The sequence below is a fragment of the Anguilla anguilla genome, chromosome 12 (genome assembly GCF_013347855.1).
Source record: "Anguilla anguilla isolate fAngAng1 chromosome 12, fAngAng1.pri, whole genome shotgun sequence".
Lineage (NCBI taxonomy): Eukaryota > Metazoa > Chordata > Actinopteri > Anguilliformes > Anguillidae > Anguilla > Anguilla anguilla.
In genome coordinates this window covers 17,087,950-17,113,516 of record NC_049212.1, presented here as the reverse complement: position 1 = coordinate 17,113,516, position 25,567 = coordinate 17,087,950, and the positions used below count along the sequence as shown (strand labels likewise).

Here is a 25,567-nt window from a genome sequence, read left to right as displayed (position 1 = left end):
AGCTTTTTATTTTTTTTAAGTATAATTTTTCATATGAATGCTGAATGTACTAGCCTACTTATGATTTTAAACTGAATTTTACACTGACTTTTTACAGGAATGGTCTTTCAATATCATAATTTAAAAAGTACGACAATTCCTTTCATATTGTAAGAGAAAATTGATTGTATCGTATGGTGGTGGTGGTGCTAGTTGTCTTGTGGGGGGAGTATTTTGTACTCCATTTTGATTATGAAATGAATTACTACCGCCCCCACTGTCACTTGCTCTTAAATTTTCAACCTTACTTACAGGTTGCAGTCAGAGCAGGTTAAACAAAAAGCAAATTCCATTCCTGAAAGTAGAAGACCTATATCTAAGGCTTCAAAAGCCCAACCCAGCTCAGCCCCTGGGCAGTCCAGAGGGCACAGCTCAAAAAGGTACCACTCCACTATCCTCAACCATGTGTGTAATGTGGTCTCCTGTTCGTCACAGTAACTGCGTGTGCTGTCGTTGAGTTGATCCTTTTACATGTAGCGCTAGATGACTCCGTACCTTGGCAAGTTGTGCTTTTGAAGGCGGTGCCTGTTGGCGCGGCGGCGGGAGCCTGTTGTAATCGTGGCGTTGCGTCTGCTTGCAGAAGCGGCCTTTCGCTGTCGGTGGCTTCATTCGTGCTGCGAGACGACCCAGACGCCGCGGGGACATCCGAGCAAGACAGGCCAGGCCCCGCGTCCAAGAGGGAGGGAGTCCGCGGATTCAAGCGCTCCTCCGCTCCGGACCACAACAGCTCCTACTCGCCCAGCCCCGCCAAAAAGCCCAAAGCCCCCCAGCCCCCGCAGAGCTCGCCCGAGCCCCGGAGGGCGGCGGCCAAGCCCAAGAAGAGACGGCTGGCGCCGGAGCAGCCGGCCTCCAGCAGCCGAGCGCAGGGCAGGAAGAGTGGAGCGGCCGGGGGCTCCCCGCCCCAGAAAGGGAGGAAGACTGACCCGGCCTCCAGCGCCAGCGGCACAGCAGGGTCCGAGGGCAGGTCCGCCAAACCCTCCAAGCTGGCTTCTAAATCGGCCGCCTCAGCCAAAGCTGGGTGCAGCACCGTGACGGACACCTCCTCTTCCGCCTCCACCTCGTCCTCGTCCTCGTCGTCGGCCGCGGCCCCGCCGGGCGCACGCCTCAAGCAGGGCAAGGACCAGAGCAAGGCGCGGCGCTCCCGCTCCGCCTCCAGCCCCAGCCCGCGCCGCAGCGGCCGCGACAAGGAGCCCGCCAAGGTCGCCGGCTCGTCCAAGTTCGAGTGGCCCGCCCGCTTCAGCCCCAAAGTCAACCTGCCAAAGCCAAAACTCTCCCTGCCTGGGTCCTCCAAGGCCGACAGCTCCAAACCAGGCCCTTCAGGACTGCAGGCCAAACTAGCAAGTGAGTCCCCTCCCCCCCCCCCCCCGTCAGCTTGTTTCCCATGAACGTGTGGGACTGGAAGAGCTAAGAGCTGTTTGTCCTTCCCTGTCTATTGATTGGCTGGGCTGATGAAGAGATTCGGGTGAATGTTAAACATTTTGGGGATTTTAAAAGCTACTTGACTTTATGCTTAACATTGATGTTCTGTACCTTTGCTGTAGTAGGTGCTTGTGTTCAGAACCACTTAAATGATATGGTCAGTGCTCTTCAGTTGTAGAATGCTTTTAAAAATGTCAGTTGCAGAATTATACAGCTGACACTGAAAAAGAATGGTCATCTAAATGTGTGGCCGTTTCAAGACCCTTCACAACACTGCTATTACTTTTTTCCGTGTAAACACACATTCAAAAATTTGCTTAACATTTATTTACCAAATGACTGATGGTACTCTGGTGAAAAGCAGTGGTTAGAGATTGCTACCTCTTAAAGGGATATTTCTCTTTGGTATGACATAGGTAGTTTTGTGGAGCCTACCCCATTGTATTTAGATAGCGTGAGTACTAGCCACCTCAGTTCTTCCTGCTGACCGTTTATGGTGTCACCGTTCCTCCTGGTTGTTCGCCTCCCCATTCACTCACGTTTCTTTTGGGACCTCACCAAAATTATTAGTTTTAAAGTACAAACTGACTACAAAAGATAATAGATTGATGAAAAAGAGTGCTAATGTCAAACAGTCTCTGTTTTTTGAGCTGATAAGCTGTTTTCAGGTTTAGTTAAGCTATAAATATAGGAACTTGTCACACACCAGTATGACACCCCTGGGAGGGAGATGCAGCAGTTTAGGAAGTCGACCGTTGTTTGCCGTATGGAGAGAGAGGGAGAGCGCACCCACACAAACTCAAATAAACAGACACTTTCACCCTTCCCCTTCACAGGTTCTGGGGCAAAAGCAATAAACTAAAACAACAAACTAAAATAACAAAGACAATTGAAAGAAAAACTGAGCGAAAGCTTTTCAGCTCAGCGCTTGTTGCTGGCCAACTTTTCAGTTTCCGGCTGCAATGTTTTTTCGTTTTTGTGTGCGGACAAAAACAAAATGCTCTCTCTCTCTCTGTGCTCCTGGTCTTGGCCCTGAACCATGGAGAGGAACACAACTTTAAGCACCTCGAAATGCGCTACAGCCTAGAGAGTGTTCTTGATCTGATCGAGAGTTGAAAGGTTTTTTGCAGTAAAAAGTATTCTTTGGTCATCCACAACAGTGGTTTTCGGTAGTCAGCCAAGTTGTTTGCTATTTCTGAGCTCACCAGTGCATTGTTGCCTGTTTGCCTCTTAATAATGTACCAAGCAGGTGATTTTGACACACCCGATAACTGGCCAAGAAAGAGCTGAGCAGTCAATTTTCCTATTACATTTGGGCCCCTACAATAAAGGAACTATGTTAAAAAAAAAAAAAGAAAAGGGTTTGACATTCCCACCTGGTTCACCCGGTATGCATGTAAATACCCTCAAATCAAATTAAAGCTAACAGTCTGCACTTTAACCTCATATTCATTGTTTCCTTTCAAGTCCAATGTGGTGGAGTACAGAGCCAGAACTACAGAAATTGTCGGTGTCCAAATACTTATGGACTGCACAGTAAATGGCAACAGGCAGCACTGCAACGTGCACAGCTGCTGTACTGTAGGCAGCTCAACATTGTTCAGGTTTGTAAAAGATGTAATGGTGCTCGAGCTGTGCTAATGGTGAATACTGTTGACAGCAATATTATCTCCTGGAAATGTAAGCTGGTCCAAGTAACCGGCCTAGTACAGGGAAACGGGTCTGAATTGAATTACATGCCCTGGAGCTGTATTTCATGAGCACAACTAGTACAGCTTACAAGGCCAACACTTCTAGTCACAGCAGAAACTTAAACCTTGTGTGTTTGGTGCACTTTATATTGGAACATTGCCCTGGCTTGGTGAAAAACATTTTAGTTAGGAAAAGCGTACATTTTTCACTAAATGGGAACTTGATTCAGAAGTAGGTGATTTATTTTTGTGTGTTGTGTTTTTTGCTGTTCACTTGGGTTATGCGTAGCTTACGTGTAAAGTTCACTCCGTGAGCCTGTCAGAGCAGCTCAGCGCCAAAGTAGCAGTCGATCTAACCTGGAAATGTCAAACAGCTTCTGTGCTTCCCTGGAGCTGCTCAAGAATGTATTCCCATCTACTAAGGATCCTTCTGTCGACCATCCGTAATATTCTAGTCTACTCTTTTAATAGAATATTCTGTATTTCTGATTGATTTTTGCCATAGCAGTCAATGCATTTATATTGCCACCAGTAGCCCTTAGCCGACTGTAAACAAAGGGATCTCGATAGAGGTCTGAGCTCGAGAACATTACATCTAGACATTTTTACTTTAAAAAATAAATTAGCATGCTCTGATTATTGGCGTTACTGTTGCAAAGTGTGACTGAGAGGCCTGCAATTCCTATACACATTAGGAGGTCATTATTCAGTTTAAAATGTTTCTAGTGTTACGATTACACGGATCCTGAAATGTGAAATGTTATTGAAAATGAACTGTCAGGCCCTTGAAAGTGATGTCAGGAGCAGTGTAAGAGAGGGGCGGAAGTGAATTTCATTCATGGAAAGCGCCTGACTGCGTGATGGCCGCTCTGAAAAATGCACTGCATCTGAAGCGTGAAGAAAAATCATAATTGCAAATGGCTTTCCTTAGGATCACTGCAGTGTCTCTCTCCCGGATTGAGTGGCGTAGGTTTAGTTTGAACATTGGGTGGGGGGGAAATTGAGCGGGGGTGTGGGGGTCCTCCCCCAGGAAATTTTTGAGCGCCAAACACTTCATTTCCTGCATTCTGATGATTTTTTATGCACCAGTTTGTGCCTTTTCTTCATCAATTTAAAAGTCCTCTGCTTCTTTCATGTTTTTATTGGGGGGGACAAATGCACCTGTTCTAAATATTGAGGGGAACGTAACATTTTCCTCTTTGTGGCATGCTCGTTCAGAATAAGCATTTTGCTTTTAACTATGAGGTATAATGGCGGTAACAAGAGCAGTCGCAAACAGTCCCTATTTGACAGCAAGAAGGAGGATTTGCTCATAAATCAGTCTGCTTATGGACCAAGTTAGCAATATGTCCAGAAGTGCTTACATCTTCACCTTAGATAAGGCGAGGTAGTTCATTGCTGTGAACGGCAGTTAATTCATGGAAATTGTTGAGAAAATATATATTCAGAAATGAGTGTAAACAAACGACTGGTTTATAAATATGTCCATGGTTCTGTTTCCACCCATTTGTATGATACACGTGGTGAGAAGTGGTGTCAGGAAATTGAGTTATTCCCAGAGTCAAACTAGTTCTTTTTAAATTTGAATAGGTACTGAGTTTCCAAACGAGGAACTGCAAGCTCACGTTTTTCTGAAGTTGCCGTTAAGAGGGGCAGCCCTGCTGAGGTTAGGCATGGCCTGGATGCAGGGGGCGGTGACTCATGGCCATTAAATGTCACTGGATGGATCTCTCGGGCCTTCGAGTGGGTTTCAGTTACAGCAGCTCAGCTTGCGCAGGCCTACCGCTGCCGGGGTGACTGCAGCTCGCACACACACACGCTCTCACACACTCACACAGGTGCAAATATATGCTAATGCCGTAGAGACATGCGCACACGCAGATACAGCACACACAGACACACTCGTGTGTCCGCAGGAACACAGTACAGTGCACAGACAGGTATGACAGGAGCCCAAGTGCCTGTTGGTGGCGTGTGCTTGTGGCCCTCTGAAAGCTGTGCTCAGCTGGCCGGGCATGGAGGGGGGCTGTGGGCTCTGGTCAGACCCAGGCTGCTGGCTCATGTTTCAGCCCCCCCCCCCCCCCCAGGCTGTTTTCAGCCCTTATGCTGGAGCTGGTGCTAAAAATACACCGCTGGTGGCCAGTGTGAGGCGGCGTGCGGACATGGTGCGCTAGCACACGGCGGGTTAGGGTGGGCCACGCTGCACCCTGAGCCCCGGCTGTAAGTGAGCTCTCTTCCCGGCGCTGGGGAACTGGACAGGGGAGTGGGGGGGGTAATCTGGGCCAGGGCAGAGGCTAGCAGGCCTCTCCTACTGCAGCGCAGTGTAGAACCAGAGGGGCGAGCGGTTCCTCCGGCGACCGACCCGGTCAGGTCAGATCAGCGAGAGAGGAGCGGACCATCCCGCCCCACGGAGCCCAGGGGCGGCGCGGCGGCGCGGCGGCGCGGTGTCCTCCATGGCGTCACCAGGATCCTCTGGACCGGGTGCTGGAACTCCGGAGACGCGGTCGGGGGGAGGGGGAGGGGGTGGGGCGGGGAAGATGGCATTTGCGGACTGAACGGGTGCACGGAGGGTTTCGGGGGCTCTAAAATAGGGCGGCAGCATTGCTGTAACATTGCTGGCGAGACGCGGAGCGGCGGGGCGGATGGCGGGCGTGCCTGAGACGGGGGGGCGCTAGCGCTGATCTGAGAGGCTGCTGCGTGGCGCGGTGCAGCCGCTGGGTTTAAAGGGCATCATGCTGATGGGATGTGCTGTGGGGGAGAGTCACCAGCAGTCACAGCCTGTTCCATCTGAGTATTTACTGCACGTGCTCAGTTGTTTTTAGTTCTCCTCATGTTTAGAGTGTGTGAAGGGTGTTGGTTTACCAGTCCTCTGATTATCAGTGTGCTCCAGTCCTGGTTCTTGGGAAAATGGCAGTGAAATGACTTTTTTTAGGGCTTTCGTTTTACTGTGTTCTTTTAAATGTCCTCTCTGTAGCCTTGGTATTGAATTTTTGATTGTTGAAATTTCTGTTTGTATGTCTTGGGGAATGTTTCAGACCTATGTACCCCTGTGGTATGGTGTGTGTTAGTGTGTTTCAGGCAGGTCTGTGTACCTGTGGTATGGTGTGTGTATGGAGTGTGTTTCAGGCCTACAGTATGTGTACCCAGGGTTTCCCCCAGAAAAGTTGTTAGGCCCGGTGGAAAGTATCTTTTGACGGGGGCTGGCGGCCCGGCGCGACAGACTGATGGCAGCATTAAGCTAGGGTCCTATAGTTTCTGTGATAATAGAATCACGGATGGAATCGTGGAATTTCGAATTTAAAAAAGCTCTAACACAGATTCCGTAGGGCCCTACATTAAGTCAATGCTAAAAGCGGACTGGAGATTTGAAAATATGACTACGTAATGTGAATGTTGTTATAAATAAGTCATTTATTCAACACACATTTGAAAAAAACAACTATTTACAGCATAGCAGACTCCTACAAAGAATCTGATAATGTACAGTCTTGGAATGCTGTGTTTTCAACAACAAAATAAATAAAATTAAATAAATAATAAATATATAAAGTTTTTGCATTCTACAAAAAATTTGTCCTGATTGGCTACTGAATCTTGCAACAAGCCTTGGAATGCTGGGCACATTTAAACATTTAAAAAACTGTCTAAGTTTTTTTGGCTTTTACCTTTCCTCCTTGACATTATCCCTAAATGTCACAAAGGAAGTATCTGGGTTACTGACTGTTTGGCTAACTAGCTAAGTTAGCGAAATGACCACGTTGTCATAAAATTTTTCCCAACCGTGAAAACTGCCCGACTTGTTTACATTTTGGACAGATGTGGCTCCTGAGTAAATCTATTGTTTCCATCGCAACACTTTCAACACAAGCAATAGCCTATCGAAAAAATCCAGAAATTTCTTCTTACCCTGAACGGACCTGCAAAGCTCATCAGGGGTGAAAAAGGTGACAAAGATGTGAGCCCCCTAGGGAGGTCAGGGGTCATGCTCCCCCGGGAAGAAATTTTTTTAGAAATATCAGCTTTAAAATGTGGATTTACAGTAGATTTTAGCATGAGGATATAGGGAAAAACTCACCCTAGAATGAATGTAATCTTACTGCTAATGTCCTCCTTACATTACAAAAGTAATGTAAGGGGGACATCAGTTCAGGGCACTTAAAAAAAAATAAAATAAAAATAAATAAATAAAATAAAAAGTCAAGACAGTGCAGAGCCGGGTCCAAAATTGTATTAAAATGCATTGCATCCACTATACAATAAAGTTGATCAAACAAAACAAAAACACAATATGCACAACAACTGACAAATCAAATGGAAAACAGCTTATGTTATATTTTAGTAGAGCGAGAGAGAAAGAGAGAATTTTTATAGTGGCAATATGGTGTGGCAAGGTTTGTTCTATTACACACATTATATAACTGACTAGTACTGTTAGTTTAACTTAAGGCACAGCGGTGGCTGCTGAGCTGAAAATCGAGTGTGAGTGTGTTTCAGGCCTATGTGTGCCTGTGGTATGAGTGTGTTTCAGGCCTGTGTGCCTGTGGTATGAGTGTGTTTCAGGCCTACACTATGTGTACCTGTGGTATGAGTGTGTTTCAGGCCTACACTATGTGTACCTGTGGTATGAGTGTGTTTCAGGCCTACACTATGTGTACCTGTGGTATGAGTGTGTTTCAGGCCTACACTATGTGTACCTGTGGTATGAGTGTGTTTCAGGCCTGTGTGCCTGTGGTATGAGTGTGTTTCAGGCCTACACTATGTGTACCTGTGGTATGAGTGTGTTTCAGGCCTACACTATGTGTACCTGTGGTATGAGTGTGTTTCAGGCCTACACTATGTGTACCTGTGGTATGAGTGTGTTTCAGGCCTACACTATGTGTACCTGTGGTATGAGTGTGTTTCAGGCCTACACTATGTGTGCCTGTGGTATGAGTGTGTTTCAGGCCTACACTATGTGTACCTGTGGTATGAGTGTGTTTCAGGCCTACACTATGTGTGCCTGTGGTATGAGTGTGTTTCAGGCCTACACTATGTGTACCTGTGGTATGAGTGTGTTTCAGGCCTACACTATGTGTACCTGTGGTATGAGTGTGTTTCAGGCCTACACTATGTGTACCTGTGGTATGAGTGTGTTTCAGGCCTACACTATGTGTGCCTGTGGTATGAGTGTGTTTCAGGCCTACACTATGTGTACCTGTGGTATGAGTGTGTTTCAGGCCTACACTATGTGTACCTGTGGTATGAGTGTGTTTCAGGCCTACACTATGTGTGCCTGTGGTATGAGTGTGTTTCAGGCCTACACTATGTGTGCCTGTGGTATGAGTGTGTTTCAGGCCTACACTATGTGTACCTGTGGTATGAGTGTGTTTCAGGCCTACACTATGTGTGCCTGTGGTATGAGTGTGTTTCAGGCCTACACTATGTGTACCTGTGGTATGAGTGTGTTTCAGGCCTACACTATGTGTACCTGTGGTATGAGTGTGTTTCAGGCCTACACTATGTGTACCTGTGGTATGAGTGTGTTTCAGGCCTACACTATGTGTACCTGTGGTATGAGTGTGTTTCAGGCCTACACTATGTGTGCCTGTGGTATGAGTGTGTTTCAGGCCTACACTATGTGTACCTGTGGTATGAGTGTGTTTCAGGCCTACACTATGTGTGCCTGTGGTATAAGTGTGTTTCAGGCCTGTGTACCCCTGTGTTATGGTGTGTATAAGTGTGCGCATGGTGTATCTGACCCCGGTTCCTCGGCTCTCCCCTCCTCAGGTTTGAGGAAGTCCACTAAGAAGCGCAGCGAGTCCCCTCCGGCAGAGCTCCCCAGCTTTCGGCGGAGCACACGGCAGAAGACCACGGGCTCGTGTGCTAGTACCAGGTGAGTCACGTCCTCTCCCGCCCAGACTCTCCCCGTGGCTCATAGACTGTCTGTGTCTGGGCTTGTATGGCTGTGTGAAAGTACTGCGTCCGTTCGTCTGTTCAAGCGCTCTTTTGGTGCCACCTCACGCCGGCTTGCGTAACCGCACGGGTTTGGCCGTGTGCAGGGGTTTGGCCGTGTGCACGGGTGTTTGCGTGAGAACGCGAGCTCACGCCGTTTCTCTTCTTTTTCAGTCGGCGAGGCTCTGGCCTGGGCAAGCGCGGGGCAGCCGACACTCGCCGCCAGGAGAAAATGGCCGACTCGGACAACAACCAGGACGGAGCAAACTCCTCCACCGCACGCACCGACGAGGCGCCTCAGGGAGCGTCAGGTACGAGCGCGGCGAGCTTCCGGTCGCTAATCGGCACGCGCCGGGATGGCTAGCCGCACAACACATTTTACCAGCCGGTCAGAACGAAACTGTGTAATCTGCAGGCATGAGTTTGACTGTAGTCCCAGCTCGTCTGCTTTGCTGATTTTACAGCACTGAACGTTCTTGTTGAACTTTTAATGCGCTGGCATTTTCCTGCCAGTAAGCTCCATGGCTGCAGACGGTGGTGATGATGACACAGGCCTCTGCTTTCTCTCCTCTCCAGCCTCTAGCTCTGTGGCCGGAGCGGTGGGGATGACCACGTCTGGGGAGAGCGAATCGGATGACTCAGAAATGGGCAGACTGCAAGGTACGTTACTGTAACTGTCCAGAACAGCTGAATCAACTCCTGCTCCAGTGGGTTTTATTACTGTGAAGATGACGCTGTTGACGTGTTTTGCAAAGCTCCTGACCTACGTCGTGTACATGAGCGTCTGCAAATTTGTGTGTAATATGCAATTGGTGCTGTGTTTGAAGCGCTTCCAAGTACTTCAGTTTATCAGTTTTAAAATGTAGCCAATTTTCCGCAGAGCTCCTGCTGGCTAATTGCTTGCCAGGGTATAAAATGACTGCATATTTGCTCAATAGTATTAAAATTTATTTGTGCAAATTGGCTCTTTTCAGTTTTTGTGAGTTTGTTCCTGTTGACCCTGCATGTGTATGTTCCATAGCTCTTCTGGAGGCCAGGGGCCTCCCCCCTCACCTCTTCGGGCCCCTGGGGCCCCGCATGTCGCAGCTGTTCCACAGGACGATAGGGAGCGGTGCCAGTGAGTACCGTTCGTCCGGGCTGAATGTCTGTGCCCGTTCCGGCACGTCTGTCTGTGGCTCCGTTTCAGTCGGACCGGCGTTACACCTCCCTCTGTAGCAAACTGTTCACACGATGTGGCTTCACACACCTGCAAACACCTGTAAACACCCCCCATGATTTGGAGCAGGCTCTGTGGGCCTGTAGTGGTGCGGTGGAGTGACGCATCTTTTCTCTCCGTCTCTTACCACCGTCTTTGCCCCTCAGGCTCCAAGGCTCAGCAGCTCCTGCAGGGTCTCCAGGCAACGGGGGACGAGTCCCAGCAGCTCCAGGCCGCCATCGAGATGTGCCAGCTGCTGGTGATGGGCAACGAGGAGACGCTCGGCGGGTTCCCGGTCAAGAGCGTGGTGCCCGCTCTGGTGAGCCCTCGCCCAGCGCCAGCTCTGTATTTCACTGAGCGTGTCCCCGCCGCCACCGGCTGGTTAACCGTGCCTCCTCTCCTTTAACAGATCACCCTGCTGCAGATGGAGCACAACTTCGACATCGTAAGTGCCAGACCTCCCTGTGCCTGTGACTCTGCGGTAGTGAAGCGTAATGCGTCAGTGTGACTGAGCGTCTGCTTCCCCTCCCAGATGAACCACGCGTCGCGCGCTCTCACCTACATGATGGAGGCGCTGCCGCGCTCCTCCGCCGTCGTCGTGGACGCCATTCCTGTCTTCCTGGAAAAGGTGGGTCCCCCGCCTGGCCCGCCCGTGCGCTGAGCCTTAGGCCTGCTTTGAGCTGGCCGCCGGTAGGAAGCGACCCCGCGGTTTACCTTGCCTCCTGTTGAAAGACGGTGTTCAATGACGGCTTTTGTTGGAATTGAAATGCTACGCCGCTGTAAGAGATGCAGCTGCCTGACAGTGACTTTTCAAGGGACGTGTGGGCCATCATGATCCCTCGTGCAGCTAAAACAATCTCAAGTAAACAGAAGCTGCAGTTACTCTAATTGCAACGCTGAACACGCCAGGTGGTGTTGGGCTAAATGGAACGATGCCAAGCAGCAAGGTCAGTTGGCAGAAAGAGAAACGCAGCTGCACATCCAGGGCCTGTGCGGTAAAAATGTTATCACTTGTGTAAATTGTGATAACCACAGCATTTGAATTAAAATCAGTTCCAACTGTGTGTGTTTACTTAAATCCATTTCTTTGCTTAAATAAATAATAAAAAGAGTGAAATTGTTAGTGTAAGTTTTAGTATTGTGTGTATTTATTAACAAGTTATTTTTAAAATAAGCAGTATTAATGTAGTTTAAATTATAGTGCACGTTTATCTTGTTTTGCCTGAAGGTATAGCAGTTGACATGCTACCAGAAGCTAAGGCTGTGCGCCGTCTGTTTCTGTGTGTGTTTCTCTGTGTCTTGTGTCCTTCTGTCTGTCTGTGTGTGTCTGTGTCTCTGTGTCCTTGTCTGCTCGGTGCTGTGTTCCCACTGATGACTGACTTTATTCCTGTCACAGCTTCAGGTGATCCAGTTCATTGACGTGGCGGAGCAAGCACTCACTGCCCTGGAGATGTTGTCACGACGACACAGCAAAGCCATCCTGCAGGCGGTAAGTGAGAATTCCCGGCCGTGACTCAGCGCTCCAGCACTTTCCTGGCTTCCTCGGAGCGCTGCGGGCGTCGGTCCGGCGGCGCTGTCCGGCCTCACCGTATTCCGCCACGCTCGAGACGCGCGGGGCGTTTTAATAAAACCCCCGCTGATGAGTTTGGCTCCTCTCTGTCCTGCAGGGCGGGTTGGCCGACTGCCTGCTGTACCTGGAGTTCTTCAGCATCAACGCCCAGCGCAATGCCCTTGCCATCGCCGCCAACTGCTGCCAGAGCATCACGCCCGACGAGTTCCACTTCGTCTCCGACTCACTGCCCCTGCTGACGCAGAGACTCACCCACCAGGTACCGGCCAGAGACCAGCGCTCCCTGGCCTGGGCGTGTTCACGCGTACATACATTACACAGAGTCCTCCACAGGGATGCACACTCACACACACACACACACACACTCACACACGCGTACATACACATTACACAGAGTCCTCCACAGGGATGCACACACACACACACGTACATACACATTACGCAGAGTCCTCCACAGGGATGCACACACACACACACACACACATTACACAGAGTCCTCCACAGGGATGCACACTCACACACACACGTACATACACATTACACAGAGTCCTCCACAGGGATGCACACTCACACACACACACACGCGTACACACACATTACACAGAGTCCTCCACAGGGATACACACTCACACACACACGTACATACACATTACACAGAGTCCTCCACAGGGATGCACACTCACACACACACGTACATACACATTACACAGAGTCCTCCACAGGGATGCACACTCACACACACACACACACACACTCACACACGCGTACATACACATTACACAGAGTCCTCCACAGGGATACACACTCACACACACACGTACATACACATTACACAGAGTCCTCCACAGGGATGCACACTCACACACACGTACACACACATTACACAGAGTCCTCCACAGGGATGCACACTCACACACACACGTACATACACATTACACAGAGTCCTCCACAGGGATGCACACTCACACACACACGTACATACACATTACGCAGAGTCCTCCACAGGGATGCACCCTCACACACGCGTACATACACATTACGCAGAGTCCTCCACAGGGATGCACACACACACACACACACACACACACACACACACACACACACACATTACACAGAGTCCTCCACAGGGATGCACACACACACACACACACACACACGCGTACATACACATTACACAGAGTCCTCCACAGGGATGCACACACACACACGCGTACATACACATTACACAGAGTCCTCCACAGGGATGCACACTCACACACACGTACACACACATTACACAGAGTCCTCCACAGGGATGCACACACACACACACACACTCACACACGCGTACATACACATTACACAGAGTCCTCCACAGGGATGCACACACACACACGCGTACATACACATTACACCGAGTCCTCCACAGGGATGCACACACACACACACACACACACACACGCGTACATACACATTACACAGAGTCCTCCACAGGGATTCACACACACACACACACACACACACACACACACGCGTACATACACATTACACAGAGTCCTCCACAGGGATGCACACACACACACATACATACACATTACACAGAGTCCTCCACAGGGATGCACCCCCACTTACATCTACACACAGACAAATGGGTTAAGAGGATGAAAAATGAAGCGTGGTGAATGATATTGAGTCATGGTGGTTTCATGTCTATTTTTGTTCCGTGTCTGTTTCCAGGACAAGAAGTCTGTTGAAAGCACCTGCCTGTGTTTCGCCAGGCTCGTAGACAATTTCCAGCACGAGGAGGTGAGTGCGTCTCCTGCTCTGTTTTTTCTGTGCTCTGTGGCGCGAAAGTGCACCTCCCCTCTGACCTCTCCCCCCACCTGCCCCTACCCACAGAACCTGCTGCAGCAGGTGGCGTCCCGGGACCTGCTCACCAACATCCAGCAGCTGCTGGTGGTGACCCCGCCCGTGCTGAGCTCCGGAATGTTCATCATGGTGGTGCGCATGCTGTCGCTCATGTGCTCCAACTGCCCCTGTCTGGCTGTGCAGCTGATGAAGCAGAGTGAGTGCCCGCCCCACCCTGCCCTGCCCCACCCCACCTCCCACGGTTGAACCCCCTTGTGACATCACAATGGAAGTTTGTTATTAACCCTTTGAAGATTAGGTTTTTGGAATGTTTTTAAAAAATAAGTCTGTTCTAGTACGTTGCTTACAATTACCAGTAGTGATTGTTACATCAGCATTAGAATGTTCTGTTAGCAACATTCTAATGATATATTTGTGATCTTACGCCTTAAAAGGGTTAATGATGCCACTGTCAGGAGATGGTGAACCCATTACCTGACCAGGTCTTGAGCGTCTTCAGTTTAAGTGCACACACACACACACTCACACACACACACACAGACTGCCTCTTGACGGTGTGTTTGTTCCCAGATATCGCGGAGACTCTGCGTTTCCTCCTGTGCGGAGCGTCGAGCGGTAGCTGCCAGGAGCAGATCGACCTGGTCCCCAGGAGCCCCCAGGAGCTCTATGAGCTGACCTCGCTGATCTGGTGAGCCCCCGAGCCCGCGTCCTGCTTCCCGCTACACGCGCCTCGCGTTTGCACACGGCCCCGCCCTGCGGCCTGGTCCCCGGCACGCCCCGCTGACCCTGTGCTCCGCCCCGCAGCGAGCTCATGCCCTGCCTGCCCAGAGAGGGCATCTTCGCGGTGGACGCCATGCTGAAGAAGGGCAGCGCCCAGACCAGCGAGGGGGCTATATGGCAGTGGAGGGACGACCGCGGCCTGTGGCACCCTTACAACCGCATCGACAGCCGCATCATCGAGGTACCCGTCTCCTTAGGGCCGCCGCCGCCAGACACTGAGTACTGGAGGCTTGCAGGCTGCCATGTTTGATTATCCCAGGTGACTGCAAGCCTTGGTCCTGATGTATCTCAGACTGTGGCTGCGTTTCCCAGCATGCTTTGGGAGTGAGTTTGTGACAGATGTGTACGCTCGCAGACGGCGCACCAGAACGGGGAGGACGAGATCAGCCTGTCCACGCTGGGCCGCGTCTACACCATCGACTTCAACTCTATGCAGCAGATCAACGAGGACACGGGAACCGCCCGGGGAATCCAGCGCAAGCCAAACCCCATGGCCAATCCCAACTCCGGTGCGTAACATGTGACCGCCAGGGAGCATGCTCACAAGTTGGATGGGTTTAGTCTCACTTCCTGTAGGACAGGGCTGCCCAATCCTGTACCTGGAGATCTGCCATCCTTTAGGTTTTCACTCCAGCTCAAACAAAGCACGCCCCATTCCACAGGTAGAGATCTAGTTGAGCATCCTAATTAGTAGAATCAGGTGTGCCTGATTAGGGTTGTTATGGAAACCTACAGGGCAGTGACCTTACTGTAGGACCTTACAAGTGTAACAGTCTGCCGTGCCTGGAATTGGACATGTTCTGGCCCCTGAGTCTTATGAGGTCACGTTTACATAGATTGGCTGTGGTGCCCTGTGCCCACGGCTGCCCTGGGGCTGCCAGGCTAACGCGCTGCTTTGTTGGGCTGCTCTCGGGCGCAGGCGGGCACGCGGAGGTGAAGCGGGAGGACGCGCGGGCGCAGCTGATGAAGGAGGACCCGGAGCTGGCGCGGTGCTTCATTAAGACGCTGTTCGGGGTCCTGTACGAGGTGTACAGCTCCTCCGCCGGCCCCGCCGTCAGACACAAGTGCCTTAGAGCCATCCTGAGGATCATCTACTTCGCCGACGCAGAGCTGCTGAAGGACGTGCTCAAGAACCACGCCGTGTCCAGGTGAGCGGCCAGACGCCTCGGACGCACGGAACACGACCGGGTGCCCGGCCCCGTCGGGCGCGGTCCAGTGTTCGGCTGTACACCTCGGCTAGACCCTGGTGTTCAGCGGGTAGATAGGCTGCTGAATAGCGTTTAGGAGCATGCTGTAGGATGAAGGCGGGAGGCTGTCAGGTTTCGAGTCCCCTCCCTCTGACCCGACTGCTGTGCGCTAAAGAACACTGCAACTTAGAGGGGATGCGTTCTGCCTCCTGTTTTTATCTGACACTTCTGTTCAACAAAGGCATTCTTGCGGTTACTCCATCTTCCCAAAAAGTGTCTGCTCCAGCTATGCATTAGTGTGATTGTCAGCAGTTCTGATTGTGTGAAGATGTGGACACTGCTAATGTGTGTGTGTGTGTGTGTTTTCCAGTCATATCGCCTCCATGCTGTCCAGTCAGGACCTGAGGATCGTGGTCGGGGCTCTGCAGATGGCTGAGATCCTGATGCAGAAGCTGTCGGATGTTTTCAGCGTCTATTTCCGGCGAGAAGGTAACACCTTGGAGATCTTGATCAGATCCACAAAAATTTATCCTGAGGCAGTGACAAACTGAGATTGTCTTTGAGCACTCAAATTTTAAGACAAAGTGCAATCCATGTGAATGTTAATTTGTTTATTTCATTTTTTATGTTTTACATTTTGACATTTAGCAAATGACCTTGTGCAGAGCAGCTTGCACTGACTACATTGTTGCATGTCAGCTTCAAAGAAAACAATAGCGATGTCACTAATGGGAATCAGACAAGCCATCCATTATGCTACTCTGACAAGCTAACCATTATGCTACACTGTTATCCGAAATATATACAACGATACAGTTATTACGTCACTGCAACTTTTTGATTGGGCTCTTGTACATTAGTGTGATAGAAGGTCTTTATGGCAAAGTCCTGGACGACAAAGAAGAATAACCAGTTGTACCCATTGTGGCCCCCATATTGTTGACAAACAGAACATTTACATAAACGAGCTTGATGGGAACATTGAAAGTACCTTAGTTAAATTTGCTGATGAGGCAAAACTGGGAGGTTTGGGTAATGGTTTGGAATCTACTAAAGTAATCCAAGAAGATTTAAACAGAATCCAGAACCATGGCAAATAAAATTCAATATAGCTAAATGTTCTACAAGTGGGAAATAAAACCATAGGCCAGCAGGATGCTGACATGAAGCCAAATGTACTGAGTATAAATCTAAGAAAATTGTATTATACAATACCTTTGTCAGACCACACTATTGTGTGCCATTCTGGGAACCAAGAAAGATAAAGAGGTTCTGGAAAAGGTTCAAAGAAGGGCAACTAAATTGGTTCCTGCTATGAAAGATTAATGTCATGAGGAAAGACTTAAGATGCGTAATCTCTTAACTTAGATATGGGGGCAATTTGATTGAGGCTTGTAAATTCATAAAAGGGATTAACAACATGATCTACAATAGATTCTTGACGTTGAGTTTGGTAGAACATGGGGGCATAAATGGAAATTAGCAAAAGGTAAATTCTGCTCAGACATTAGGAAGTATTTCTTCACACAGTATAGTTACTGTGTCTAATATCTTGCCAGGTCATGTAGTAGAGGCAGAAACTGAGGGTTTTTAAGACCAGGCTTGATACGGTGCTGGATACTATCTATTTTGTTGGTAAACTAAACACTAGGTTCCTGTTAGTGGTAGGAAAATGGTGAGCACTGTTGGGCTGAATCGCCTGTTCTCGTCGTTTTAATTAACGTTACGTTAAACCATTTGGACTCTCCAATGCAGCTGCCTATTTTATCTTATGAAATTATTTCCAGATGCTATAAGAAAATAACTTCTGTTTTAATGTAGCTTTGATCTTGGTAACAGGTTGGTTAGCATACTGTCCTGCTAGCTACCTGGCTACCAAGTAATATAAGCTGGCTAAATAAATGTCTTGAGTTATACTTGACTTGCAGGAGTAACTGCTGAATAGAAGTGTCTGAAACGAGCAGGCTTTAAAGAGTTTGAAGAGCGGATGTTGTGGTGTAATTTTCCCCCTTATCACTGTCTGTGGTAAAACTGATCGAAGTGATCACCTGTGGAGTTTGCTGATTGGGTATTTGACTTGTATGCCCTTTTCTGAATCTCTTATTTGGAAACACTTCTCTGTTCTGTGTTTGCCTGAGATCATTAGTTTGCAGAGCTTTTCGCCTATTTTGAAGCCTTGGTTTGATTTTGGTTTCTGGGTAAAATATTGAAGGTTTGGTTTGTATGGAAAGGCATTGCCAGTCCTGTGAGTTTCACTTCAAAACCCCTTTCTGTTGTGTACAGGTGTGATGCACCAGGTGAAGAATCTAGCAGAGTCAGAGACCTTCCTCACTAGCCCCCCAAAGGCGTGTACGAGTGGAACAGCCAGCCTGTGCACAACCACCATAAGCACGGCAACCACCACCGCGGCAACCAATGCCACGCCCGACCTGGGCTCCCCCAGCTTCCAGCACAGCATGGATGACTCGCTGGACCTGAGCCCACAGGGGTGAGAGAGCAGATCTGATGTAATGGTGTAGCTTTGCAGCCATTGGCTTTCCTGTAAACATCCAATCACAGTATTGTTCTGCCCAAGCCCCACCCCTCTACAGAAACCTATTTGCTGTATGACACAATTGACCAGATCCTCCTCCCACTAGACACCCAATCACAGCACAGAGAAGAGTTGCTGTAGAGCCCTGGGCATTGACATTGGTGTTCTGTGTTCTGTCTTTCAGGAGGTTGAGTGACGTTCTGAAAAGGAAACGGCTTCCCAAGCGAGGGCCGAGAAGGCCAAAGTACTCCCCTCCGAGGGACGATGACAAAGTTGACAATCAGGGTGCGTGTTGCAGTATTATTATTATTATTTTTAACCCTGTTTGAATTTAACTTTGAAAGTTGAGCAGGGTGAAGCTGGGACGTCTGTTAAATTTTTAAACGCATAATCGTTTTCCCGTAACCCTTTCACTCCCTCAGCCAAGAGTCCCACCACAACTCAGTCCCCGAAATCTTCCTTCCTGGCGAGTCTGAACCCCAAAACCTGGGGCAAATTGGGCGCCCAGAACACCAGCGCCAACTCTGAGCCCTCCCGCACAGCCGGGGTGAGCGGCCTGGCTCGTGCCCCGCCCAAGGACTCCGTCTCCAACAACAGGTACGGCTCAGCTGTGTGCTGAGTATTCATCACATTGTGAAGTGCTTCTCATCCCTCTTACAGCTGTACAGTGTGGGGGAGCCTCTTCTCAGCCACCTCCATTGTGTAGCACCTATCCGGGTGATGCCCAGCAGTCATGGTTCTGTTAGGAGAACGAGGGCACTTAAATGAAAATTAGCAGAAGGTAAATTCCGAACAGAAATTAGGAAGCATTTTTTCACGCAGCCACTGTGTGAAACAACCTGCCACGTCATGTAGTAGAGGCAGAAATTCTGGGGGTTTTCCAGAACAGGCTACCGTCTGGTCTGTAGGTAGTCCAAGAACTAGGTACAATTTAGATAGCAACGGCAAGCATTATTCGGCTGAATGGCCTGTTCTTGTTGTTATGTTGCACAAGAATACAACAGTTAAAACACAGGAGTTTGGGTGGATTTTAATGTAATTCTTGGTTTATTTGATTGGTTAGTCCCTCCTAATGAACAAGGCCACCACTAGAAGGCCACCCAAGAATGGACAGCATTGACACCGACAGATGAAACGTAAAACTAAATAGTTTGGAGTTTTAAAAATAAACCTTCTGAATTTTTCTTAATTTAAATTTCAAATGAATTAATGAAATGAATTGATTTCACAAAACCACTAGATTTTTCTAGTCTAACAAAATGGCTCGTTTGGAGGATTTGACCAAACATGATTTATTTACTTCCTGACGAGAGATCAGACTGTTGGCGAGACATGGGCGGAGCCTCCGTCCCTTCTGGTGTGACCATCTGTTGACGGCCGCTGCACACGAGATCAGTCTCGGAGCTCCGTTAGCTGATCTCCAGTTAGTGATGCTGTGAATAAGCGCTCCATGGCTGCGCTGGAGGAAGCTCTTCCTCCTGTCTGACTGAGCCTCTGAGACCCTGCTTCTGTTACAGAGACAAAATCAAGGCCTGGATCAAAGAGCAGGCCAGCAAGTTCGTGGAGCGCTACTTCAACTCCGAGAACGTCGACGGTAGCAACCCAGCGCTGAATGTACTGCAGAGGCTTTGCACTGCTACGGAACAGCTGCACTTACAGGTACCTCCTCTAATACCAGCTGACCGCGCTCAGGGTCCGAGCCGAGTCGGAGGGTGGGGTTTTAACTCCCGGCTCCCCCTGCAGGTGGACGGCGGGATCGAGTGCCTTGTGGAGATCTGCAGCATCGTCTCGGAGTCGGACGTGTCCTCGTTTGAGATCCAGCACAGCGGGCTGGTCAAGCAGCTGCTGCTCTACCTGACCTCCAACAGCGAGCGGGACGCCCTCACCCGGGACGTGCGGCTCAAGAGGTTCCTGCACGTCTTCTTCGGCTGCCCGGTGAGCGCCCGCGCCTCCCCGTCCCGCACCACTGCTGACCCGCTCCCAGTGTCACTCCTCCGTGTGAATAAATCTCAAACTGGTCCGCTGTTCACTAGTGGGGTTAAACGGGTTCCGCCTTCTATGGCAGTGTTGCCAGATTTGAACAGTGAACCCGCCCAAAACCATTTTTTCACAGCACAATCACTATCCGCCCAATCTGGCGACACTGCTCTAGGGGTCAGTCATTTTAACCCCCCCCCTCCCCGCGCTGCTGCAGGTCCCGGGGGAGGAGCCCGAGGGCCGTCTGGACCCCTCTGAGAGCGGCCCGCTGCTGGCGCTGGTGCACAAGATGAACAACTGCCTGAGCCAGATGGAGCAGTTCCCCGTCAAAGTGCACGACTTCCCCAGCGGCAACGGAACGGGCAGCAGGTCCGTCCGTCCCTCCGTCCTCCCCTCCCTCCCTCTCTCTCTGTCAGGGTTACTCATCCTCTTCACTCATCCTGCCCATATGAATTTTTCCTCTCTCACCCTTTATCTTTTCACAGTGCGTGCGTGCGTGCGTGTGTGTGTGTGTCTGTGTGTGTTGTTGATTGGATCGTATTGATTTGTGACTTGTTTTCTCCAGGGGCTCTCAGGCACTGAAGTTCTTCAACACTCACCAGCTCAAGTGCCAGCTGCAGAGACACCCGGACTGTACCAACGTCAAGCAGTGGAAGGGGGGCCCCGTCAAGATCGACCCGCTGGCGCTGGTGCAGGCCATCGAGAGATACCTGGTCGTCAGAGGTGCGAGAAATCTCTTGACTGCTGTTATTTATGTATTTATTTATTCGTTTTTGCCAGACCAGTCACATGGATGGAAATGGTACTCTTGACCTCCTCGTTTCAGGTTATGGAAGAATTCGAGAGGAAGACGAGGACAGCGACGACGATGGATCGGACGATGAAATCGACGAGTCGCTGGTTCGCAGCGTTAGCTTATTTCACATTTAAACCTCCGGTTGGTTGATTTTCTCCAAGCCCTAACCCCTAACCCCTGACCTTTGACCCTTCAGGCGGCGCAGTTCCTGAACTCGGGCAGCGTCCGGCACAGGCTGCAGTTCTACATGGGGGAGCACCTCCTGCCCTACAACATGACCGTGTACCAGGCGGTCCGGCAGTTCAGCCTGCAGGCCGAGGAGGAGAGGGAGTCCACCGACGACGAGGCCAACCCGCTCGGCCGGGCCGGCATCTGGACCAAGACCCACACCATATGGTACCTGTCCGCCACGCGAGCCTGTTCTCCCACAGCACACACGCTCTGTACATGCCCATTATTCTCTACATGACACCTGCTTGCTCACACATCACTACTGTTCATCATTAATACTCTTGGCAATGGCTATGACAAGTACATGTCAAGTTACCGAAGCTATATATATTCCTTGGGCTACAACAAATATTACGCTCTCTTTGCTCAGGTATAAGCCTGTGAGAGAGGATGAGGATGGCAGTAAGGACATAGTCGGGGGAAAGAGAGGCCGTGCGCAGACCGCCCCCACCAAAACCTCGCCCCGCAACGCCAAGAAGCACGACGAGCTGTGGCACGGTACGGCCTGCGCAGACCTCAGTCTGTCTGCGCATCTGCCTTTCTCTCTGGGAGTGTATGACCTGTGTCCCGCTGTCCGTCTGCGCAGACCTCAGTCTGTCTGCGCGTCTGCCTTTCTCTCTGGGAGTGTATGACCTGTGTCCCGCTGTCCGTCTGCGCAGACCTCTGTCTGTCTGCGCGTCTGCCTTTCTCTCTGGGAGTGTATGACCTGTGTCCCGCTGTCCGTCTGCGCAGATGGTGTGTGTCCCGGCGTGACCAACCCCTTGGAGACGTACCTGATTTCGGAGCCGCCGGAGAGCATGACCTTCGATGACCCGTCCCGGGACGTGAACCTGCTGCTCAGGGTCCTGCACTCCATCAGCAGATACTGGTTCTACCTGTATGAAGTGAGTGTCCCCGCAGACCTGAGTGCGCTGCACTGTGGCAGGAGTGTCTGTGGCTCCCTCAATACGTACGGCTGGTCTCTGCAGTGCACCCCGCCCCTCTCTCTGTCCCCCAACCCCGTTTCCTGGAGATATACCATCCTGTAGGTTTTCCACCCAAACCCTGACACAGCACCCCTCGTTCAGCAGCTGGAGATCTTGTTCAGCTGCTCATTAGTAGAATCAGTTGTGCTTGCGTCTCCTTCAGGAGTGTGTGCTCTGTGCTGTGTGTGCTCTGTGTCTGTTTTTCTGAGGGTGTGTGTGTGCTGTGTCTGTTTATCTGAGGGTGTGTGTGTGTGTGTGTGTGTGTGTGTGTGTGTGCGCTCTGTGTCTGTTTATCTGAGGTGTGTGTGTGTGAGTCTCTCAGAACACTCCCTCTCTACCCTGCAGAATGCCGTGTGTAAGGAGATCATCCCCACCAGCGAGTTCATCAACAGCAAGCTGACGGCCAAGGCCAACCGGCAGCTACAGGACCCTCTGGTCATCATGACCGGGAACATCCCCTGCTGGCTGACCGAGCTTGGGAAGACCTGGTACACACTGCCCTTGACCCTTCCTGTTACACACACGCTCCAGTTAAACACACACATACACACATACATGCTCTCTTTGCTGATATGTGTAAAAGCTGCATTTTGCCACTGGTGCTAAATGAACTTCTTCCTCTCCTCTTCCTGCAGCCCTTTCTTCTTCCCCTTCGACACGCGGCAGATGCTCTTCTACGTGACCGCGTTCGACCGCGACCGCGCCATGCAGAGGCTCCTGGACACCAACCCCGAGATCAACCAATCAGACTCCCAGGACAGCCGGGTGGCCCCGCGGCTCGACAGGAAGAAGGTGAGGGGAAGGGGAATGGGGGGGGGGGGGAGGTGATTTTTGGGGGTGCAGTTTCCACACGCTTTGAGTTACTGTGGCTTTCTGTGGTAAACACCGGCCCCTTGGATGAGAGTTTTAACACTGCAGTTGTGTAACCATGGGAATGAAATGCTCAAACCTGTGACTAACTGTGTACACACCTCTGTGTGTGCTGTGTGTGTGTGTGTGTGCGTGTGTGTCTAGCGCACTATAAACCGGGAGGAGCTGCTGAAGCAGGCCGAGTCGGTGATGCAGGACCTGGGCAGCTCCAGGGCCATGCTGGAGATCCAGTACGAGAACGAGGTACGGCCTCCCGAAACGCGTTTAAGACATCTTCATCACTGCATCTCTGCTCTGTCTCTGCTCTGTCTCTGCTCTGTCTCTGCTCTGTCTCTGCTCTGTCTCTGCTCTGTCTCTGCTCTGTCTCTGCTCTGACTCTGCTCTGTCTCTGCTCTGTCTCTGCTCTGTCTCTGCTCTGTCTCTGCTCTGTCTCTGCTCTGTCTCTGCTCTGACTCTGCTCTGTCTCTGCTCTGCCTCTGCTCTGACTCTGCTCTGACTCTGCTCTGTCTCTCCTCCCTCTGCAGGTGGGCACGGGGCTGGGTCCCACTCTGGAGTTTTATGCACTTGTATCTCAGGAGCTGCAGAGGGCTGACCTGGGTCTTTGGAGGGGGGAGGAGGTCACCCTGTCAAACCCAAAAGGTACGTCCGCGCTGCAGACCAGCTCGTCTGGGGAGTGGCACACGCACTGGAGCCCTTTGGGGAGGAGCCCCTCTGACCGTCCTGACTGTACTGAACGTGGGTCCTTCACCCCCCCCACAGGAAGCCAGGAAGGGACCAGGTATATGTTCAGCTCGAGGGGTCTGTTCGCGGTTCCCTTCGGCAGGACAACCAAACCCGCGCACATCGCCAAGGTCAAGATGAAGTTCCGCTTCCTGGGCAAGCTCATGGCCAAAGCCATCATGGACTTCAGACTGGTAACTATCGCTACCTTGACAGTCATTACTACACTAACTAGCTGGGCTACTTACTAGCTTGTTATCTGCATTCTGCACAAAATGCCTGCTATTTCAAGAGCTCTGAGTTAGGGTACATGTGTTGTTTTCATCGCAAGAAATAGCTAAAGTTAGCAATCAGCTATGTCTTCACATGCAAATAGTATGTAGCTCTGAAATCATAATTTAGCTAAATAGCAAATGTTCAGATATTAGTCTGACAGGGTTCTATGTTACTAATGTAACCATAGATAATGCTAGGCTACAGAAATATAAGTGTGATCATAGTTTTTTTTCAGTCCTGCTGTAAAGTTAAGTTACTCACCCTACCTGTCGAGAAGGAGGGTAGTCAACATTTTATCCCTTTTAACTCCCTCAGCTTCCTGCACTAGACCAGTGTTCGCTTGTTTTCCCATGAGCTTTATCATGACACTTTTGTGGTGAATGCTGGGTGGTGTAGGCGGGCTCTCTCGGGTGTAGTTGTGTACTTCACGACATATTCGGCCATTTCTTGACTGTAACACTAACTGGCAACTGGCTGTGCATTTTATTCATGAGGAAAAGATGGCCGTGCTGCTGGCTCAGGAGCCTTGTTGGAGGCGGTAACCCCAGTATCTGACATCACTTATTTGTCTACATGAAAAAGTTTACACACAGCGCCTTTATCTCCTCACACTAGCCAGCGCAGCTCAGCACGCTGCTCTCTCCCTGCAGCTCATCCAGACACTCTGTGTTCCCTGAGGCCTTGCTCTGAGCCCCACCCCTCCTCTCTCCTCCTCCAGCTGGATCTGCCCCTCGGGCTGCCCTTCTACAAGTGGATGCTGCGCAGCGAGGGCTCCATCAGCTCCCACGACCTGGTGAACATCGACCCCGCCGTGGCCAAGTCCATCCAGCACCTGGAGGACATCATCCGCCAGAAGAGGAGGCTGGAGCTGGACCGGTCCCACGTAAGTGGCCCCGCTCCCCGCTCTCAGACCCGGCGTCAGAGTGTGATGCTGAACGTGATTGGTGGAAACGCTGTGCTTAACGGCTCCTCCTCCTCCAGACGCGGGAGACCCTGCAGCAGGCTCTGGAGGGCCTCAACATGAATGGCTGCTCTGTGGAGGACCTGGGCTTGGACTTCACCCTGCCCGGCTTCCCCAACATCGAGCTGAAGAAGGGGGGCAAGGACATCCCCGTCACCATCCACAACCTGGAAGAGTACCTCAGGGTATTACACTACACACGCACACGCACACACAACCTGGAAGAGTACCTCAGGGTATTACACTACACACGCACACGCACACACAACCTGGAAGAGTACCTCAGGGTATTACACTACACACGCACACGCACACACAACCTGGAAGAGTACCTCAGGGTATTACACTACACACGCACACGCACACACAACCTGGAACAGTACCTCAGGGTATTACACTACGCACACGCACACACACAACCTGGAAGAGTACCTCAGGGTATTACACTACACACACGCGCACACACACAACCTGGAACAGTACCTCAGGATATTACACTGCACACACGCCTACACACTCACAACCTGGAGGAGTACCTTGCACGATTGCGCACCCAGTTTGTAGGAGTACCTCTGACC

The 25,567-nt window shown here is 50.6% G+C and overlaps 1 protein-coding gene across 4 annotated transcripts in view; it reads left to right on the top strand.

The window, feature by feature from the left end:
* trip12 (thyroid hormone receptor interactor 12) overlaps positions 1-25,567 on the top strand; it is a 36,405-nt gene that overhangs the window by 8,032 nt on the left and 2,806 nt on the right. For 2 of the 4 annotated variants that reach the window (XM_035385085.1, XM_035385086.1), the window contains exons 3-38: positions 294-419; positions 620-1,380; positions 8,916-9,021; positions 9,255-9,391; positions 9,657-9,740; positions 10,102-10,197; positions 10,443-10,594; positions 10,685-10,720; positions 10,808-10,903; positions 11,672-11,764; positions 11,943-12,104; positions 13,562-13,630; positions 13,724-13,889; positions 14,264-14,381; positions 14,498-14,654; positions 14,829-14,982; positions 15,393-15,621; positions 16,031-16,149; positions 17,944-18,148; positions 18,378-18,478; positions 18,616-18,790; positions 19,711-19,852; positions 19,937-20,128; positions 20,388-20,539; positions 20,736-20,893; positions 20,997-21,070; positions 21,163-21,362; positions 21,568-21,695; positions 21,930-22,081; positions 22,508-22,650; positions 22,798-22,954; positions 23,177-23,275; positions 23,557-23,671; positions 23,792-23,946; positions 24,747-24,911; positions 25,010-25,174. In XM_035385085.1, the coding sequence (XP_035240976.1) occupies positions 294-419; positions 620-1,380; positions 8,916-9,021; positions 9,255-9,391; positions 9,657-9,740; positions 10,102-10,197; positions 10,443-10,594; positions 10,685-10,720; positions 10,808-10,903; positions 11,672-11,764; positions 11,943-12,104; positions 13,562-13,630; positions 13,724-13,889; positions 14,264-14,381; positions 14,498-14,654; positions 14,829-14,982; positions 15,393-15,621; positions 16,031-16,149; positions 17,944-18,148; positions 18,378-18,478; positions 18,616-18,790; positions 19,711-19,852; positions 19,937-20,128; positions 20,388-20,539; positions 20,736-20,893; positions 20,997-21,070; positions 21,163-21,362; positions 21,568-21,695; positions 21,930-22,081; positions 22,508-22,650; positions 22,798-22,954; positions 23,177-23,275; positions 23,557-23,671; positions 23,792-23,946; positions 24,747-24,911; positions 25,010-25,174 (5,539 nt within the window). Of the gene's footprint in view, positions 1-293; positions 420-619; positions 1,381-5,288; positions 5,370-8,915; positions 9,022-9,254; positions 9,392-9,656; positions 9,741-10,101; positions 10,198-10,442; positions 10,595-10,684; positions 10,721-10,807; positions 10,904-11,671; positions 11,765-11,942; positions 12,105-13,561; positions 13,631-13,723; positions 13,890-14,263; positions 14,382-14,497; positions 14,655-14,828; positions 14,983-15,392; positions 15,622-16,030; positions 16,150-17,943; positions 18,149-18,377; positions 18,479-18,615; positions 18,791-19,710; positions 19,853-19,936; positions 20,129-20,387; positions 20,540-20,735; positions 20,894-20,996; positions 21,071-21,162; positions 21,363-21,567; positions 21,696-21,929; positions 22,082-22,507; positions 22,651-22,797; positions 22,955-23,176; positions 23,276-23,556; positions 23,672-23,791; positions 23,947-24,746; positions 24,912-25,009; positions 25,175-25,567 lie in introns of those variants that run through there. The other 2 variants (XM_035385087.1, XM_035385088.1) reach the window with 2 other exon arrangements.